Here is a 20,275-nt window from a genome sequence, read left to right on the forward strand (position 1 = left end):
AAGCTACTAAAAGGTCCTGTACAGATTGAGAAAACTGTAGAGTCAGTTAGGTGAAAAGTACCAAGCTGTTAAGTGTAGAGACTGCAGGTTGGGATGTAGCAAGGACCCTTGACTCTGAGTAAGCAGAGAGGGAAAAACTGGTAGAAGCAGAGGCTCCCTGGTGCTGAGTTGAAGTAGAAGGGAGTACCATGGTTGTCTGGGCCACCGAGGAGCTATCAGAATCATGGTGGCATGTTCTGTCTTGAGCTTGATAAGAGTCTTGAGAATCAGAGGGAATGGAGGGAAGGCATAAAGAAACTGACCCGTCCAATCCAGAAGGAAAGCATCTGCTTCGAGACACTGGGGAGAGTATATTCGGGAGCAGAATTGAGGCAGCTTGTTGTTGAGGGGAGAGGCAAAGAGGTCTATTTGAGGAGTCCCCCAACAAGCAAACACCTGACGTAGAGGCGAGGAATTGAGTGTCCATTTGTGTGGTTGCAGAAGACGACTCAATTTGTCCGCCAGACAGTTGTGCTGGCCTTGAATATATGCTGTTCTGAGAAAGATGTTCTGAAGGATTGCCCAATTCCAGAGCTTCTTGACAAAGGGAGTGAGATCCCGTCCCTCCATTTGTTGACATAGTACATGGCGACTTTGTTGTCCGTCCGGACAAGGACTACGTTGTCATGAAGAAAGTGTTGAAAAGCTTTGAGAGCATTGAAAATCGCTCTGAGTTCCAACAGACTGATGTGATAAAGACGGTCAGCAGGAGTCCAAAGACCTTGAGTACGGAATCCGTCAAGATGGACTCCCCATGCATAGGTTGACGAGTCTGTTGTGAGAACCTTCTGATGAGGGAGATTGTGGAACAGTAAACCTCTGGAAAGATTGGAAGAGAGCATCCACCAGTGCAGAGACTGCTTCAACAAAGGAGTTACTGTAATTTGTTGAGAAAGCAGGTCGGTAGCTTGTTGCCACTGAGATGCCAGGTTCCACTGAGATATGCGAAGGTGAAGTCTGGTAAAAGGAGTCACGTGAACTGTAGAAGCCATGTGATCGAGCAGAACCACATGTGTCTTGCTGAAATTGATGTGAGATGAGACACTTGATGGCAAAGGCAAATGAGGGTATCCCGACGTGGTAGAGGTAAAATGCTCTGAGCTGGACAGTGTCTAGAGTGGCCCCAATGAATTGGAGAGACTGAGATGGGGTCAGCTGGGATTTTGGAAAGTTGACTTCGAATTCCAGACTTTGGAGGAACATAATATTCTGTTGAGTCACTGTAATAACCCCTTGTTGAGAGGGGGGGCCTTGATAAGCCAGTCATCCAGGTATGGAAAAACTTGAAGACCCTGGGCATGGAGGGCTGCAGCTGCCACCACCACCACAAGACATTTCGTGAAGACTCTGGGGGATGAAGCGAGTCCGAAAGGAAGAACTCTGTATTGTAGATGAAGATTCCCCACCCTGAATCGAAGATATTTGCGAGAGGCTGGATGAATCAAGATATGAGTGCAAGCCTCTTTGAGATCCAGAGAGTATAGCCAATCTCCCTGATCCATCAGGAAATATAATGTTGGTAAAGATAACATCCAAAACTTCTCTTTGACTAGAAATTTGTTGAGGGCTCTGAGGTCCAGAATGGGTTGCAAATCCCCTGTCTTCTTTGGAACTAGAAAATAAAGGGAATAAAAGCCCATGTCCCGTTGGTTTAGAGGGACCTCCTCGACAGCTCAATGGCGAAGAAGAGCTTGAGCTTCCTGAAGAAGAAGGGGAAGTTGCGACAAATTGGAAGGACACTCTCTTGGAGGGCGATCTGGAGGCACCTGAAGAAAATGAAGTGAGTATCCCTCTCGAAGAATGGTGAGAACCCAGAGATCTGAGGTGATCATCTCCCACTGATGATAAAAATGGTGAAGACGACCTCCGATGGGCAGAAGAGAATTTGGATGCAGGGAGGTTGGTATGCTCAGACTGGGAATGTCAAAAAGACTGAGCTGGTTTAGCTGCAGCAGGAGTCTGTGTTTTCTGCTGTCGCTGCTGTTGTGGAGGCCTTCTAGGCGGAGGCCTAGAGAAAGCTGGCATCGTTTTTGGAGGATAATGACATGGTGGTTGCTTGGATGGCTGAGCAGGAGTAGTCTTAGGCTTCGGCCTAATCAAGGAAGCAAAGGAGCGCTCATGTTCAGAGAGGCGCTTTGTAGCAGCTTCAATAGAATCATCAAAGAGTTAATTCCCCTGGCAAGGTAAGTTGGCTAGACGGTCCTGCAGATTGGGATCCATATTAACAATGTGGAGCTAGGCTAGATGTCGCATGGCTACAGCAAAGGCAGAGACTCTAGAAGTAAGCTCAAAGGCATCGCATGTAGCTTGCAGCATGAAGAGTTGAAGTTGAGACAGAGTTCTGATGATCTGTTTAAATTCAGGAAGACTCTGCTCCTGAAGAGCCGGGTAGAACTTAGGCATCAACTTGAGGAAATAGTTGAAATAAGCAGTAAAAGTGTAGTTGTAATTAAGAATTCTGTTAGCCATCATGGAATTCTGATATAACTTGCGGCCAAACTTGTCCATGGTACGGCCTTCCCTGCCTGGAGGAACTGCAGCGTAGAGCTTAGATGGATGAGCTTTCTTTAGAGAAGATTCCATAACCAAGGACTGGTGGGATAATTGAGACTTCTCAAAGCCTTTGCAAGGTACTGTGTGATACCTGGATTACAACTTGGATGGAATGGCTGTAATGGAATAAGGAGTTTCCATATTCCTGAAGAAAGTTTTGTTTCAACACTGGAATCATAGGGAGCCTCAAGGTCTCCTCGGGTGGATGAGGCAACTCCATGTTGGCCAAGTATTCAGGTGTATACTTGGAATCAGAATGAAGATCTAGTTGAAGAGCTTGTCCCATGTCGACGATGAATCTGGCAAAAGAAGCAGACTTCGAGGTCAAGGCAACATCCGGAGAAGGAGTGCGAGTCCGAGGAACAACGGAGTAGGACGGAGAAGCCTCTCTAGAATATTGAGACAAAGGTTCAGAGTCTAGGCGCACAGTAATTGAGGAAGCTGCACTACCTGCGTGAGGCAGAGTTAGTGAGTGTTTATGCTTCAAACTCCTCGATGGTGAGGTCCCCAGGGTTCGAGGCACAGAGTAGGTCGAGGCAGGAGGAGAAGATTCCCTCGGAGGCGGTCTCAATGGAGGAGTCCTCGACCTCGATGGATTTCGAGGAGAAGCAGCCGGTGTACTAGCTTTGCGAGACTTATGCTTAGATTTTGAAGAAGTCTCGGTGGCTTTGGATAAGCGAGGCATAGATGTCTCAGTATCCAAAGAAGGCGAAGGTTTCTGTGGCAGAGATGTCTCTTTAAGAAGCTTTAAAGCTAGATGCCTCGAATGCCTTGAGCGATTCTTCGGTCGAGGCTGAGGAGACATTGTCCGAGGAGTAGATGAAGAGTCACTGGATGAGAACCTGCGGGGCCTCAGAGGCTTGCCTCGAGGTGCTTCGACAGGAGTCCCAGACTGCTGCTCAGGCTGGCTTGAAGGAAGCAGGGTCAAGGACGGAAGGAGTTGAGCCACGACTGAGGAAATCTGTGTAGTCAGAATGGCTTTCAACATGTCCTCGAACATAGACACCGAGACAAAAGGATCAGGTCTCGAAGGTGCAGCAGTGCGCTCCAAGGAGGGCAACCTCAAGGATGAGTATTCCCGATGCTTGGAGGCACGCTTAGCTGGAAGTTTCGAGGAAGCTGGCAGGACTGTAGATACGGCCTGAGATGCCTTAAACTCTGGGGGCTTCTTAGAAATGGTACCTGAAGGAGAGACAGGAGACTTACCCGTCGAAGACATAAGAACATAAGAAATGCCTCCGCTGGGTCAGACCTGAGGTCCATCGCGCCCAGCAGTCCGCTCACGCGGCGGCCCATCAGGTCCAGGACCTGTGCAGTAATCTTTTATCTATACCCCTCTATCCCCTTTTCCAGCAGGAAATTGTCCAATCCTTTCTTAAACCCCAGTACCGTTCGCTGCCCTATAACGTCCTCTGGAAGCGCATTCCAGGTGTCCACCACACGTTGGGTAAAGAAGAACTTCCTAGCATTCGTTTTGAATCTGTCCCCTTTCAACTTTTCCGAATGCCCTCTTGTTTTTTTATGTTCTGAAAGTTTGAAGAATCTGTCCCTCTCTACTCTCTCTATGCCCTTCATGATCTTGTAAGTCTCTATCATATCCCCTCTAAGTCTTCTCTTCTCCAGGGAAAAGAGACCCAGTTTCTCCAATCTCTCAGCATATGAAAGGCTTTCCATCCCCTTTATCAGTCATGTCGCTCTCCTCTGAACTCTCTCGAGTAACACCATATCCTTCTTAAGGTATGGTGACCAATACTGGACGCAGTACTCAAGATGCGGACGCACCATTGCCCGGTACAGCGGCAGGATAACTTCTTTCGTTCTTGTTGTAATACCCTTCTTGATTATCCCCAGCATTTTATTCGCTCTCTTGGCGGCCGCTGCGCACTGTGCCGTCGGCTTCATTGTCATGTCCACCATTACCCCCAAGTCCCTTTCTTGGGTACTCTCATTCAATAACATCCCTCCCATCGTATAGCCGTGCCTCGGGTTTCTGATTCCCACATGCAGTACTTTACATTTCTCAACATTGAACTTCATCTGCCATCTCTCTGCCCATTCTCCCAATTTGTCCAAGTCCCTTTGCAATTTTTCACAGTCCTCCTTTGTCCGAGCTCCACTAAATAGTTTGGTGTCGTCCGCAAATTTTATTATCTCACTCTTTGTTCCTGTTTCTAGATCATTTATGAATATATTAAATAGCAGCGGCCCGAGCAATGAGCCCTGCGGAACACCACTCGTGACCTTCCTCCAGTCTGAGTAGTGTCCCTTCACCCCTACCCTCTGTTTCCTACCCGCTAACCAGTTTCTGATCCATCTATGCACGTCTCCGTCCACCCCATGGTTCTTCAGTTTCCGGAGTAGACGTTCATGAGGCACCTTGTCAAAGGCTTTCTGGAAATCTAGGGTCTATGGGGTCTCCTTTGTCCATTTGTTTGTTAATTCCCTCGAAGAAGTGCAATAAGTTGGTCAGACACGATCTCCCCCTGCAGAAACCATGTTGGCTGGTTATCAGAAGTTCGTGTTTTTCAAAATGTTCATCAATTTTTTCTTTTATTAGTGCTTCCGCCATTTTCCCCGGAACAGAGGTCAGACTCACCGGTCTGTAGTTTCCCGGGTCTCCTCTTGATCCCTTTTTAAAGATGGGCGTAACGTTGGCTATCTTCCAATCCTCCGGAATCACACCTGTTTTCAGAGATAGGTTGCAAATTTGCTGTAGTAGTTCCGCTATTTCCTCCTTTAGTTCCTTCAGCACCCTTGGATGGATTCCATCCGGACCCGGGGATTTGTCAGTTTTTAGTTTTTCTATCTGTCTGCGCACATCATCAAGGCTCACTTCTATGGATGTTAACTTTTGTGCTTGATTTCCATTGAAGAATTGCTCAGGTTCCGGTATGTTGGTTGTGTCTTCGTTTGTGAATACAGATGAAAAGAACATGTTAAGTCTTTCTGCGACCTCTTTCTCTTCCTTCACCGCTCCCTTCCTGTCTCCGTCATCCAGTGGTCCCACCTCCTCCCTAGCCGGCTGTTTCCCTTTAACATATCTAAAGAACGGTTTGAAATTTCGTGCTTCCCTGGCTAGTCTCTCTTCATACTCTCTTTTGGCTTTTCGAACCACACGGTGACATTCTTTTTGAAACTTCCTGTGCTCTCTCCAGTTTACCTCAGTTTTGTCCCTTTTCCATTTTCTGAATGAATTTTTCTTATTGCTTATCGCTTCCTTCACTATTTTAGTTATCCACGCCGGGTCTTTTATTCGACTCTTGTTGCACCCTTTTCTGAATCTGGGGATATATAGATTTTGCGCCTCGCTCACCGTGTCTTTGAAAAAGGACCAGGCATGTTCTACCATCTGCCATTTTTGGGAAGTGTTCCTAAGTTTCTTCTTTACCATTCCCCTCATTGCTTCGTAGTTACCCTTCCTGAAGTTAAAAGTTGTCACTATGGTTCTCTTTCCTTTCAGTATTCCTACTTCCATCTTGAACTTGATCATATTATGATCGCTGTTTCCCAACGGTCCCATTACTTCCACTTCCTTTGCAGGTCCCCTTAGCCCATTTAGGATTAGATCCAGAGTGGCATTTCCTCTTGTCGGTTCTCTAACAAGCTGTTCCATGAAGCAATCTTGTACAGCCTTCAGAAATTCTGTCTCCCTAGCGCATCTTGAGCTTCCGAGACTCCAGTCTATCCCAGGGTAGTTGAAGTCTCCCATAATAACCGTGTTCAGAGGAGGTGCCGGTGAGGCCCTTGAGACCGAGGGTGTCGAGGTTGAGGCCTTAGTGGAGGCAGAAGCTGGTGTCGAGGCCAAGGACTTAAGATGTCGAGGCCGTCCCCGAAGTCGAGGTCGAGGCCTTCTCAGGCGGTTGGTCCATAGTGCCAAAAAGTTGAAGAAAATTGACACTGCGACGACGAAAGGCCTGAGGTTGAAGGGTAGCACAGCGCAGGACCCAAACAAACCATATACCGACTATGGGGAACGGTGATGGAAATGGTCTTGTTGCACTACCTACACCTTTTGAACCCGTAAGAGGCCAGAACATAGAAAAAATAAAGTCCGACGTACCGAACTAGGCCCAAAGGCCGCCGACCAGAATGAAAAAAGAAAAAAAAAAAAAAAAATTGGATAAACTTTTTTTTTTTTTTAAGGAGAAGAATGGAAAACGTGAGCACAGCGACTTAAATACAAAATAATAAAAAAGCCACGGTGAGAGAAGACAATGAAGGCTGCAGAGCTGAAAAGAAGAGGACTTCTCGGCTCCGCAGAAAACAGGAGACGCGCACCCTAACTTGGGCGGGAAGGCACTCGCACATGCGCAGTGCAGCACTCAGAAGCTCTTTCAAAGATCTTCAAGCAAGTCTGCTTTTGAGGCTGTCCGTTGCGGGGCTTCGTAGGTGACGTCACCCACTGTTGAGAATATGCTGCCTGCTTGTCCTGGGATAAACATTTATGCATCGTGTAAAACCTATGTTGTCACCTTTTGATTTCTGCACAGTTGTTCAGGCAGTGGTATTACCAAGGCTTGATTATTGCAATCTCCTGTATCTTGGAATAACAATGATAAGATACAGGGCATTGCATGTTGTGCAGAACGCAGCTGCAAGATTGATAATGGGTGTATCGAAATATGATCACCTTTCGCCATATCTTCAACAATTACATTGGCTGCATGTTGTTTTCAGATCTCAATACAAAGCAGTAATGATTTATCATCAATACTTGTATGGCAGGAGTGCCCAAAAGGTCGATTATGATCGACCAGTAGATCGCAAAGGCAACGCGAGTCGATCGCGGAGCCCATCCCGGGTTCTGTGATAGACTCACGTTGCCTTCGTGTTCTCCCTGCTTCTTGATGCTGTTCTGATGGATTGATGCTGTAAACAGGCCAGCAGAAGCACCGGGACCACCAGCCTTCCTCCCCCTCCCCCCGACGTCAATTCTGACATCAGAGAGGAAGTTCAGGACCAGCCAATCGCTCCTCTCCGTCAGAATTGACGTCGGGGGGAAGGCTGGAAGCAGGGAGAGCTCAGAACTCGGCAGCGGTGGCTTGGGGGCCTGTTCTCCGATGGTGGCGGCGGTGGCTTGGGGGGGTAGGGAGAAAGAAAGACAAAGAAAGAAAGGGGTAGGCAGGGAGACAGAAAGAAAGAAAGGGGCATGGAGAGAGAAAGAAAGAGGGGCAGGGAGAGAGAAAGAAAGAAAAGGGAGGGGAGGGGGGCAGGGAAAGAGGAAGAAAAAGTTGGGGGAGGGAATGAGGTCTGGAGGACAGGAAGCATACAGGAGGCTGAAAGAAGGGAAGAAATATTGGATGCACAGTCAGAAGAAGAAAGTGCAACTAGAGACTCATGAAATCACCAGACAACAAAGGTAGGAAAAATGATTTTATTTTCAATTTAGTGATCAAAATGTGTCCGTTTTCAGAATTTATATCTGTTATCTATATTTTGCATCATGGCCCTCTTTTACTAAATCACAATGGCAGTTTTTAGCACAGGAAGCCTATGAGTGTTGAAAGCAGCATGGGGCATTCAGCGCAGCTCCCTGCGCTAAAAACCGCTATCGCGGTTTAATAAAAAGGGAGGGGGTATATTTGTCTATTTTTGTATAGTTGTTACTGCCTTGACCTCTTTGAAAAAACCCCGGAATATAAATGATAACATTTTCTCTGCGTACAGTGTACTTTGTGTTTTTTAAAATTTTATTGTTGGTACAGCATTTTGACTTGGTCATTTTAAAAGTAGCTCACAAGCTCTTTTAAAAAATTTATGCTTCTTTGATGTAAGGTATCACCCTTTAAATTGCATTTTTACTGTACGATCAGTTCTTATTTGTTGTAAACCACTTAGAACCATTCTTTTAATTTGTACTTCTCTTTTAAATCATATTCTCCACTGTAGGATCAGTTCCTATTTATTATACATTGCTTAGAATTGTATTTTCCTTTTAAATTGTACTCTTCACCGTATGACTAGTTATTATTTGTTGTAAACTGCCTAGAACCATTTTTTGGTTAGGCGGTATATAAAAATAAAATTATTATTATTATTATTATTAAAAAGTGTGGGCACTCTTGATGTATGGTATCATACCTGAACTGTTTAAGAGTAAGATGTCTAATTATCTACCATTGAGGTTGCTGGGTTCTGAGAACTTAGCTTTATTAAAAACAAATGCTAACCCAAAATATGTTGAGACTAGTAAAATGGTCAAATTGTGGAACTCACTTGTCAGCCAGTTACGAAAATGCTATGACAAGGGTAGTTTCAGAAAATTACTTAAAACACAGTTATTTGTAAATGCATTTTTTTTAAAAATCAATTTTCATGATTGTTCTTCTGCTGGGCATTTCTATAAGATTTTCTGAGGATTATTTGTTCATGTTTTTTTGATCGTATTTGTTTTATTAAACTATGTATGTACACTTCTCCCTCTGGATTCGCGGGGGATAGGGGCAGAACTGGACCGTGAATGGTGAAAAACCGTGAATATCCGGCTCTGACCCACCCCCGCCTCCCTCCCGCCTTCCCAGCCTTACCTGGTGATTCTGACAGAGGGATGATGGAAGCAGGGGAATGGAGATGAACACAGAGGAGAGAAGCTCAGGATAGAGATGACAAGGGGGAAGGGAACATATGCTGGACAGATGGGGACAAAATGTAAAATAGGTGATCCTGGGAAAACAGTTTAAAAAAACAAAGAAAAGTAGAAAAGGGAATCTGGGACTTAAGTGAATGGACTGGGCATCCTTCCTGCCAGGGGATGTCTGGGTGGAGGAGTGGGGGTTCAGCAGGAGGGATGTTCTCGATATGAAAAGGGTTGCGAACTCCTATGATAAACCATAGTGAATACAACAGGATCCAAAAGATACTAGATTATGTTATATGAGAACACTACGGGGTTCATTTTCAAAGCACTTAGACTTACAAAGTTCCATAGGTTACAATGGAACTTTGTAAATCTAAGTGCTTTGAAAATATGCCTCTATATGTATCATAATTTTCCAAAAATTTAGCCTCTTCATTATCTCTTTTATTGAATTTTGTAACTTATATCAACTACATATTTATACAACTTTATTTAAAGTGTTAACAGATCCAGAGCAGCTTCTTAATGTAAACATTTTTTAAAAAGTTTAAAATTAGGTAGCGGATTTGCTGCACTTTTACCTGTTTCTGGCTGGTAAGTTGCATTTCCCTCTCTGTGATTTCTTGTCTCAGATGATCAACTTCACTACGTAGCTCCACTATTTCCTCTGGGGCACCTGAAACATCATCCAGCTGTTTTGATAAGAAGAAATTCTGATTGTTCAAATCTGCATTTTCTTCACTTAGTTGGTTAAGTTGATCTTCCAGATCTGTAATTACCTAAAATATATTTTTTTAAAGTTGCTTACCTGTAACTGATAATGTATGAGGACAGCAAGATAATCAGCAACATAAATAAATGATATCATCTAATGGTACCGACATGGTCCTAGATAGCAGTGGAAAAGGCTAAAAGTCCATAGGCTATTATTAAAATGGACTTGTAAAAATCCACTGATAATTCCTAGAATAAGCAGCATAAGGGTAGATTAGGTACTTACCTCAATAATCTTTTTTCTAGTAGAAAGGCATTTGAGTCTTGACCAGTTGGTTGTGTATCTTTACTAATTAGTTTTGCTGTAGAAGTTATCATTTACATTTTTAACTCCTCCTTCTGTGTTCCAGGTCTGAACTCTTCAGTTCATACCAAAGCATAATAGAGTTAACCAGTGTTCCCGCTAAGCTGCGTTGGCCTGCGCTCACGCACAAAATATTACATCGCAGCGCAAAGTTTCTCTTCACAGCGCACACACGCGTCGGTAAGGTAAGGGGACGCATTGGGGGGATTGCACTTCCCCACAATTGCCATGCTTCGGTTCCTCTTCTTCCTTCCTTCCTCCCCCCCCCCCCCCCGCGGGACCCTGCGGCACCATCAACTCTTACTCCCTCTAATGTCGGCCCTGCAGCTCCAGACTTCCTCGCACCTTCTCCCCTCCCCCTTTGGATCGCTATTATTTTAAATGTTATAGCCGCGGAGCTGTATCCATCAGTGGAGATGTCTAACCTCGGCCTGCCCCGGAACTCTTACTGCAACAGTGACTTCCTGTTCCTGCCTAGACGGGCGTCTGCTGCAGTAAGAGTTCCGGGGCAGGCCGAGGTTAGACATCTCCACTGATGGATACAGCTCCGCGGCTATAACATTTAAAATAATAGCGATCCAAAGGGGGAGGGGAGAAGGTGCGAGGAAGTCTGGAGCTGCAGGGCCGACATTAGAGGGAGTAAGAGTTGATGGTGCCGCAGGGTCCCGCGGGGGGGGGGGGAGGAAGGAAGGAAGAAGAGGAACCGAAGCATGGCAATTGTGGGGAAGTGCAGAGCTGCAGGGAAGAGTGTTGCGGTACCCAGCTGGAGGGAGAAGGAAGATGAGGGAGGGAATTAAAGGAGATGCCAGGGCTTGGAGCGTAGGAGGAAGGTATGCCAGTCTAAGGGAAAAGGAAGGGGGAGATGTGAGAGCATGGAGGGGGAGCGAAAGATGGAAGAAAAGGAAAGGAGAGAGATGCCAGAGAATCAGGGAAGGGGAGATACCAGACTATGAGGAGAGGTGTGGGAGAGGGAAGGCGAGGAGAGAGATGCCAGACCAATGGGGTGAAAGGAGAGATGGAAGGGGGAGGCATACAGTTTCTGGAAGGGGCATAGAAGGAGAGAAGATGCCATATAGGGGAAGAGAGACGGCAGACAGTGGATGGAAGGAAGAGAGTTACAAGAAGATGAGGAAAGGAGAAACCACAGAAGACAAAGGTAGAAAAAAAATTTCTATTTATTTATTGCTTTAGGAGACATGTGTCACTGTTTCTGTGAAGCATTGTATGCAGAGTCCAGCTTCTTGCTGGTTCAATTTAACCTTTGTCTATGTATTTTTATTTTATCCCCCCTTTTACAAAACTGTGAAGCGTTTTTAGCACCAGCCTTGGTGGTAGCAGCTCTGATGCTCAGAATTTTATGAGCATCAGAGCTGTTACCTCCGTAGCTAAAATCCACACTACAGTTTTGTAAAAGAGGGAGGGGTTAGTTTGTGATTACATATTCCTTACTAGGCGAAGGTGTTTTCTGTGTTCTGTGTGTTCGAAAGACATGGTTTTCTGTTAGGATTGACGGTGTAGGATTGATCTGTGCTGGTCTTGCTTGTTTAGTTTTACAATGGGTGTATTGATGTACTGCTCACTGCAATATGTAAGATGCTGCCTTTTCCTAGGTACTCATGTGTGACGTGTGGTTTGTTACTAAAAATCATGTTTTTCTTACAGATGGGGGGGGGGGGGGTGCCAAAAAATGATGGGCCCCGGATGTTACATATGCTAGGTACGCCACTGTATGTAAAGATACCAGAAAGCTGGCGTAGCAAAAACTTCTAAGTTTTGAGTATTTAACCCTCCCACAATCTCACGGGCACTCGTTTCAAGTTTATTGAGATTTTGATTTAAACGCAATATCAAATATTTTCAATGCGTATAACAAAAATAAATTTGGGGAAATAAATAAAACCATTTGAACCAGTGTTCCCGCTAAGCTGCGCTGGCGTGCGCTGGCGCACAAAATATTACATCGCAGCGCACACGTTTCTCGTCACAGCGCACGATCGGAAGAGGCGTACGGCAGATGGCAGGGCGGCGAGAGGAGAATCGGGCGAGTTGGCTCATAACTTGCTGGCGCCCGATATTTTTGGCTCACGGTGAAAAAAGTTTGCTCACAACACCCGCCCGCTTAGAGGGAACACTGGAGTTAACTGCTGGGGAGAAAAAAACCTAAAAACAAAGACAGAAACATAGAAACATAGAAAGATGACGGCAGAAAAGGGCCAAGGCCCATCAAGTCTGCCCACTCTATAGACCCTCCCCTTAATATTATACAATGTTTTACCCTCACCCACTTAGGGATCCTACATGGGCGTCCCATTTATTCTTAAAATCTGGCACGCTGCTGGCCTCGATTACCTGTACTGGAAGCTTGTTCCATTGATCAATCACTCGCTCCGTGAAGAAATACTTCCTGGTGTCGCCGTGAAATTTTCCGCCCTTGAGTTTGAGCGGGTGCCCCCTTGTGGTTGAGGGGCCTCTGAGAAGGAAAATGTTATCTTCCACTTCTATACGTCCGGTGACGTATTTAAACGTCTCAATCATGTCTCCCCTCTCCCTGCGTTCCTCGAGAGTGTAGAGCTGCAAATTGTTTAGTCTTGCTTCGTACGAGAGACCTTTAAGCCCTGAGACCAGGGTATGGAGAAACTCCCAATTCAATCAAAGTCTGCTCTGTCCTTCAGAGACGATAAAAATAGTTAAACAACCATAACTGGCAAGCCAGATTCCCCCCATAACAAGCCACCTAACCATGGCACATCAGTCACCAACTCTACTGTGGTTAAGCCTTCTAAAGAGGCGCTTACCTGAAGCTGTAGTTGCATCCAGAGGATTTAAGACTCTCTGGCCCCTGGAGAGGCAGTCAATGAAACACGGGGGGGGGGGGGGAGGGGAGAGAGAGACATGCCCCAATTTGAGGCAGAAAACAGGTGACTAGGCAGCAAACTGACAGGGCTGGCCATCAAGATTCATATGACTTTCTACTAGAAAGAAGATTATCAAGGTAAGTACCCAATCTTCCCTTTGAGTCCAAAAGGCATATGAGTCTTGACCAGTGGGATGTACCAAAGCAGTCCCTGAAGCCTAGGATGGAACATGGGAGCCTGCTGCATCCTCCAAGCTGCAATGTCTACTCTTTGCAGCGTGGACCATGTAGCTGCCCTAAAGATCTCTTCAGGGGGCACTGCTCATCTCTGCCTATGAAGTTGCTACACTCTTCAAGGAGTGAGCTTGCAAAGAGAAGGGTGGTTGCTTACCACACCCAATATATGCCGCAAAAATAGCCCCCCAGATCCACCAAGATATGGAAGACTTAGATGCTGGTTGACCCTGATGGCTGTGACTTGTAAGAAACAAAGAGGTGATCTGAGAGACAAAAGGGACTTGTCACTTCAAGGTAACACTGCAAAGACATGTGTACAACCATCCGGGACAGAGTTTTGTCCTATTTCTTCAATCCTGATGCCTTGGAAACAGGTAACCACATTTTTGATTTACTTGGAAGGCAGAAATGACTTTTGGCAGAAAGGAAACTTCCACCTCATTGAAACAGAGGAATGGTTCCCTGCACGAAAGAGCTTGAAGCTCCGATACTCTCCTTGCCAAGGAGATAGTTACGAGAAAGACCGCCTTTGTCGTTAGATTTATAAGCGATGCTTGCTCTATCGGCTCATAAAGAGCCTTGCACAAAGAGCTTAGGATCAAGTTAAGGTTTCACTCAGGGAAAGGCCACTGAAGAGGTGGCCTCAGTCTCACTGCTCCCTTCAAAAATCTCAAGATGTCCGTGTGAGAAACCAGAGAAACATCGCCTACATGGTCCCTAAAGGAATACAGACCTGCCACTTGTACTTTAAGGGAGCTGACTGCAAGGCCTTTCTCTAGCCCACTCTGAAGGAAGGCCAAGACTGTTGGAAGCAGAGCCCAAAAAGGATCCAGGCCCTCCCCCCCTTAACACACCACTCTCGGAAGATCTTCCAAGCTTTTGAATACATTGACACTGTAATAGGTTTCTTAAACTGAAGAAGGGTAGAGATCACTACTTCTGAGTAATCCTTGCATGTTAAATGTGAACGCTCAAAAGTCATGCCATAAGCCCAAAGAATTCAGGATCTCTCATGGTCACTAGCTCCTGAGAAAGTAGGCCAACGTGTGCCTGCAGTTTGAGACGCTGCTCCATCAGAAGGTGTACAAGATCCACATACCAAGGACGGCATGGCCAATCCAGGGCTGAAATAGCATATCCTCTCCAGTGCTTTCTGGCTCATATCTGCAACTGAAGAGAGGTGCTTTCTTGTTGGCGGATAACACCATGGGGTTGAGCATTGGAGAACCCCAGTGCTTCAGTAACCCTGATCCGAGGTCTGTCTGCTGAGAAAGTCTGCCTGTCCACTCCTGCCATGTGTTCAACAAAGACAATGCCTTCAGATAAGCCTCGGCCAAAGAAACAACAGGGTAACAGCACCTGAAGTGAGTCTTTCTGTGGTGACTAATGGGAAAGGAGCAAGGCCTGGAGAGGCTTTAAATGGACCTTCATCCAGGAAACCACGTCAATGGAAGCCACCATGGACCCCAGAACTTGTAGATACTGCCAAGCAGATGAAGCCGACAGAGCCAACGTCTAAATCTGTCTGCAGAGCTTCCGCCTGCGTAAATTGGGGAGAAAAACGCAACCCTCTGCCATGTTGAACCGGACCTCAGATATTCCAGGTCTGCACCTGCTCCAAATGACTCTTCTAAAATTGATCACTCAAGAGATGGACTACTCGCACCACTGCTAGGCCACAGGAATCCTTATATGGAGTGCAGCTCAACCAATCGTCCAGATAAGTATGGACTTGGATCCCTTCTTTTTCGAAGATGTGCCACCGCCACAAAAATCACCTTGGTGAAAGCATGCCCAAAGGGGAGAGACTTGAAAAGAAAATGCTGTCCAGGTACATGAAACCTCAGGAACTTTTGTGTGTTGGAAAGATCAGAATATGAAAGCAGGCTTCTGTCAAATCCACAAGAAACTCTCCAGGCACCATCAAGGCCATCACGGTTTCCATCTGAAAGCGTGGGATCCTGAGGGCTAAATTTACAGATTTGAGATCCAGAATGGGTCTCCAGTCCTCTAAGTTTTAGGCCCGATGAACTATATGGAGTATATGCCCAAGCCTGATTCTCCCTCCGGGATGCAATACAAGCCTCTAAGGCCAGCGGACACGGTTGTCACCCATACACTCTCTTCTTTGTCTGAAAAGCCACAGGGAGATTCAACAAAGAGATCTAGTAGAGGAAAGGCAAACTCAAACTCCCGAATGTCTAGTACCCACTGGTCTAACTAGATGGCCATCCATGACTCAGTAAGTCAACCCCCTATCCTAGATGGGTCACCTACCAGCCTGACATCACTGCATTTTCTTAGTCCCCTATGCAAGATGCTGAGATATCCCTTAGAGGCATCTAGTTCCCTGTCCTTTCTGTCTGGGGAAAGAACACCTTCTGAGCAATGGAGCCAGAAACGTCAAGAGCTTTGAAAGGAATCATGACCAGAACCACTAAAGGCACATAGTCTACTGTCCGGTAGGAATTTAGGTCAATGATCTGCTGCACAGGCCATGAGATTATCCAAACTTTTGCCAAAAAGCATCTGCCCCTTAAAGAGCAAGTGGCTAAAAGTGGTTTTAGAAGTTGAGTCTCTAGCCCAATGCCAAATCCAAAGCATTCTCTGGAAGGACACGCTGCTAAGGCTGAAGTCTTATTCAGGACTTTGAAGATGTCATAAAGAGCATCAGCTACATAATCCACCCCTTCCAAAACAAACTGGGAGTAAGCGCTCTCCTCCCCTGAGAGAGCCTGATGAAACACGGTGAGGCACACCCATGTTACAAAAGAAGCAGCCACTGCTGCTTTCAGCCCCACGCCTGAAACCTCAAAAAGCCAAGGACCAAGTCTTGTGCATCTTTAAAGACCATCCCTCACTCGCTGGGGAAGGAGGTGTGCCTGGTGACCTGCACCACCAAAGAATCTACCTTAGATTGCACCAGAAACTCTAGGTCTATTGGATACAATCTTAACATGGTCCAAGACACTCACAGGGAACTTTCTGGGGCATCCCACTGCTCTGTAAGCATAGCAATGATGTCCAAATGGGAGGGGAAAAAATCTGACTGAGATGTAGAACTGTTCATAACAGATCTTTGAGCAGAGATAGATGCAGAGGTATCTAGATGCAAAACCCTCAGCAACTGAGATAACCTCCATTAATTTTGCTGATTTGAAAAGTTAGCACACTGCTGGATGATTCCCCTGGTCTAGGGACATAAGGGACTCTGGATCCTGAGATCCACCATGTGAGGCTGTATCCTCAAAACCAGAAAGTTCCTGGGCAGGAGTAAAGGTGTCTCATCTAACTCCCAATCTATCCCATCTCCCTCCAACTACTCATCTACCTCCTTATGCTGAACCCTCACTCAGTCTGTGTGTGGGGGGGGGAAGAGAAGCTTTCTCAGTTGGCAAAACTTGGCCTCTGGGGACCAACAGCACACCTGAAACACATTATGTCCTCTGGTAACTCATGTCAGCATCAAACATGAATCTGATAATTTGGATGTAACCCCCAGTTGAGGGTGACTAGACTGCTCCGACATAGAGCCCTGCTGCCCCCAAGGCCCTGGCCCGGCTCCATGTGCCTGAGCTTTAAAGAAGATGCAGATGTGCTGTCTGAGGGTGTTATGGAGGGAGGTTTACTAGATAAAACAACCTTCTGGGTCTCAGCGGTTTTCAGGTGGATAGAGGAGGCTGCACTCTCAGCACCCCTACCCCCCCCCCCCACATATACACAAACGCATGCTCAGTGCACATGGATGCTCCTCAGATGCTCAACTGGCAAAAATCTGGTATGATATAGTGGTCAAATGACAAGAGGAGTCCATAGCTCTTATTTTTAAAACAAAACAAGAAGTTTCTGAGGCAAAACAGAGGCTTTTAAAATCAGATTGGCTACCAAATATGTAGCTTTAGAAACTGAAAAACCAAATTTAAAGACCATCCCCCAAAAGCCCCCTAGAAGGCAATAGGGAGTACTCACAGTGCAACTGGTACTGTACCTCTCTCATCTGTGAAGCAGGCTGGAAATGGTGGAGACTCACTGTCTCAAACAAGCAAGAAAAAGAATGCCACAAAAAAAAAAAAAAAAAAAATTAAAAAGGTGCTGCTTATTTCTTCTGTCTGCAACACATACTAGGTTGGAGCCAAAATTCCTGGAACCCCAGTCCTTGTCCTCTTCAGGGGGGGACGCAGCCAGCACCATATAAAAGCCCTCCAGACCAAATGTCCGACTTACACGAGGGGTAAGCAATGCTTCAAGGGGGAATAGTTCCCGAACCACAGCACAGTTAAACAGGCTGGCCAGGCAGGTGCATTACAACAGGATCTCCCTCCTAGCTAGAGATCACAACATGGGTGCATCTCCACCGAGACAGAGCATAGCTAGGAGTTCTGGATACCTCTAAAACAACAAAACCTTCAAAAGTGGTAAGAAAAAAAATGAAAATTACAAATCTGAACTGAAGAGCAGAGCACAAGACACCTTCAACTCACGTCTAGAAATTAGAACTGAGAAACACAAGAGGAGTCAAAAATGTAGATGATGATTTCTACACCAAAACTCGTGAGTAAAGATGCACAACCCATTGTTTAATTATTTATTTATTTAAAAAATTTCTATACCGTTTAAAACCTAAACGGTTTACATAGTATTACATACATAAGTTTATAAAACAAAATAAAAACAGGCAAACATAATCAAATAAGTCTCAGGAAAATAAGCAATAAGATGACAAAAGGCAAAAGAGGCTTATACAACCAATTATGAAAGAGTTCTCAAAAGTCAGCAGTCATGAAGAGTCAATGTCTAGAGAAAGGCATCTATAAACAGTTGCGTTTTAAGTAATTTCCTAAATTTGCCTTTTTCGTCACATTTCCATAATTGGCTCACAAGTCATATGCCTTATGTTTTGCACTAGAAAACCTGTTTTACTCTTTGGGATTTTACCAGATACTTGTAAACTGGGTTGACTACTGTTGGAAACAAGATACTGGGCTTGATGGACCTTTGTTCTGGTTCAGTATGGCAACTCTTATATTCTCAAGTTCTTAGTAGAGAGCTGCACGGGGTCAACGGGAATCCTGTGGAATCTGCGGGGATCTCCCAGGTCCATAGGGATCCCGTGGAGATGGAAGCACTTCTTGAGGGGCTTCCATGAGTGTGTTACCTCGCTTGTCCAAGCAGCACCTCCTTCCTGCCCTCCAGGTGTACTTGCCCCTACACAAATCCGCATGCAGTGCTCCCCGTATGCTGTCCACAGCTGACCTAGAAGCCTTCCATCTGATGTCAGAGCTGATGTCAGAGGGAAGGCTCCTGGGTCAGCCACATGCATAAAATCTGCTTACCCTAAGAAAGAAGCGAAAAACAATCTGCACTAGGAATGAGGTATTGGAAAGCAAAAATAAAGGGCAGTCAACTTGATGAAAATGTACTTTTGAAATTCTCAGATCTTATTTTCTGGATAAAAAAAATGGAAATTACACAACATGAGAGGAACAAGAAGTGAGAGGAAGTTAAGAGATTGGGAATAACGTGAGAGGAAGTTAAGAGATTGGAAAGAACGTGAGAAGAAGTTAACAGATTGGGAGTTTCTTTTTTATTGGCTTACCTGTATAAATTTAAATTCAATATTTAGGGACTAAGTATGTCTTTTATGCTCTGGAAAAGCTTAAAAATTTTTGTTAGACCTTATAAGAATTTCCACTGATAGTGTGAAGTAGCTGGTATAGTTTTATAAATGGTTTCATACCTTGCTAAGTTTATGGCTTAACAAATCTTAATTGTATTTTGAGACTACACTTCTGTTTCTTGAGATCTAAGGAAGAGTTTGAAATAATTCCTAATAATTTTCTTTATTTAATTATATCTTTTCTTTTTCTATAAACAAGTGTTTTACTTATGAATTAATGCTAGAAGGATGCTAGGTTGCATAGGGAAAGGTTTGGCCAATAAGAAAAAGGAGGTATTGATGCCCCTTTATAAGATTTTGGTGAGACCTCATTTAGAATATTATGTACAATTCTGGAGGACACACCTTCAAAAAGATATAAAAAGGATGGAGTCGTTCCAGAGGAAGGCTACTAAAATGATATGTGGTCTTCATCATAAGATATATGGGGACAGACTTAAAGATCTCAATCTGTATACTTTGGTGGAAAGGCGGGAGAGGGGAGATATGATAGAGACGTTTAAATATCTACTTAATGTAAATACGCATGAGTCAAGTCTCTTTCATTTGAAAGGAAACTCTGCAATGAGAGGGCATAGGATGAAGTTAAGAGGTGATAGGCTTCGGTGTAATCTATGGAAATACTTTTTTACAGAAAGGGTGGTAGATGCATGGAACAGTCTCCCAGAAGAGGTGGTGGAGACAGAGACTGTGTCTGAATTCAAAAGGGCCTGGGATAGGCACATGGGATCTCTTGGAGAGAGAAAGACTTAATGGTTATTGTGGATGGGCAGACTAGATGGGCCATTTGGCCTTTATCTGCCATTATGTTTCTATGTTTCTAATATTAAATAAAATATATATTTAAAATGGTCAAATATAGCATCTTCAGATACTTCTCAAATGTATGTCATTTCTCTTTATCATTGCTATCAAGCAAGTTATCTGTGTCCATTCAACATCTCGGCCAGTAGCTACTCCTTTGGATACTCAACATGCAGCTGTTTCCCCAGGCTGTACTAAAAATAAAAAACCTCTGTCTTGGTCTCCTCTTTTCATTGCTACATTTACAATTACTAAAGAACTTTAGCAGTATTGAAAGTTTATTATACCATTCCCCCCCCCCAAAATCATAACTGTTTGCGCCTTACATTGCCTTCCTGTAAGTGTCAAATGAAAGGTTTTAAACTAGCTCATCTTGACATCTGTGACCTCTCCTTCTTTATTCATTTACCATACATTAGTACTTTACATCTCTACTGTTTGGACACCTTCATTCAT

The 20,275-nt window shown here is 44.9% G+C and overlaps 1 protein-coding gene across 1 annotated transcript in view; it reads right to left on the minus strand.

Moving 5' to 3' along the window:
- CIT (citron rho-interacting serine/threonine kinase) overlaps window positions 1-20,275 on the minus strand; it is a 702,016-nt gene that overhangs the window by 402,288 nt on the left and 279,453 nt on the right. The window contains 1 exon segment of the mRNA XM_033956569.1: window positions 9,751-9,948. Coding sequence (XP_033812460.1) covers window positions 9,751-9,948 — 198 coding nt within the window.

This window comes from Geotrypetes seraphini, chromosome 8 (assembly GCF_902459505.1).
Source record: "Geotrypetes seraphini chromosome 8, aGeoSer1.1, whole genome shotgun sequence".
NCBI classification, from domain to species: domain Eukaryota; kingdom Metazoa; phylum Chordata; class Amphibia; order Gymnophiona; family Dermophiidae; genus Geotrypetes; species Geotrypetes seraphini.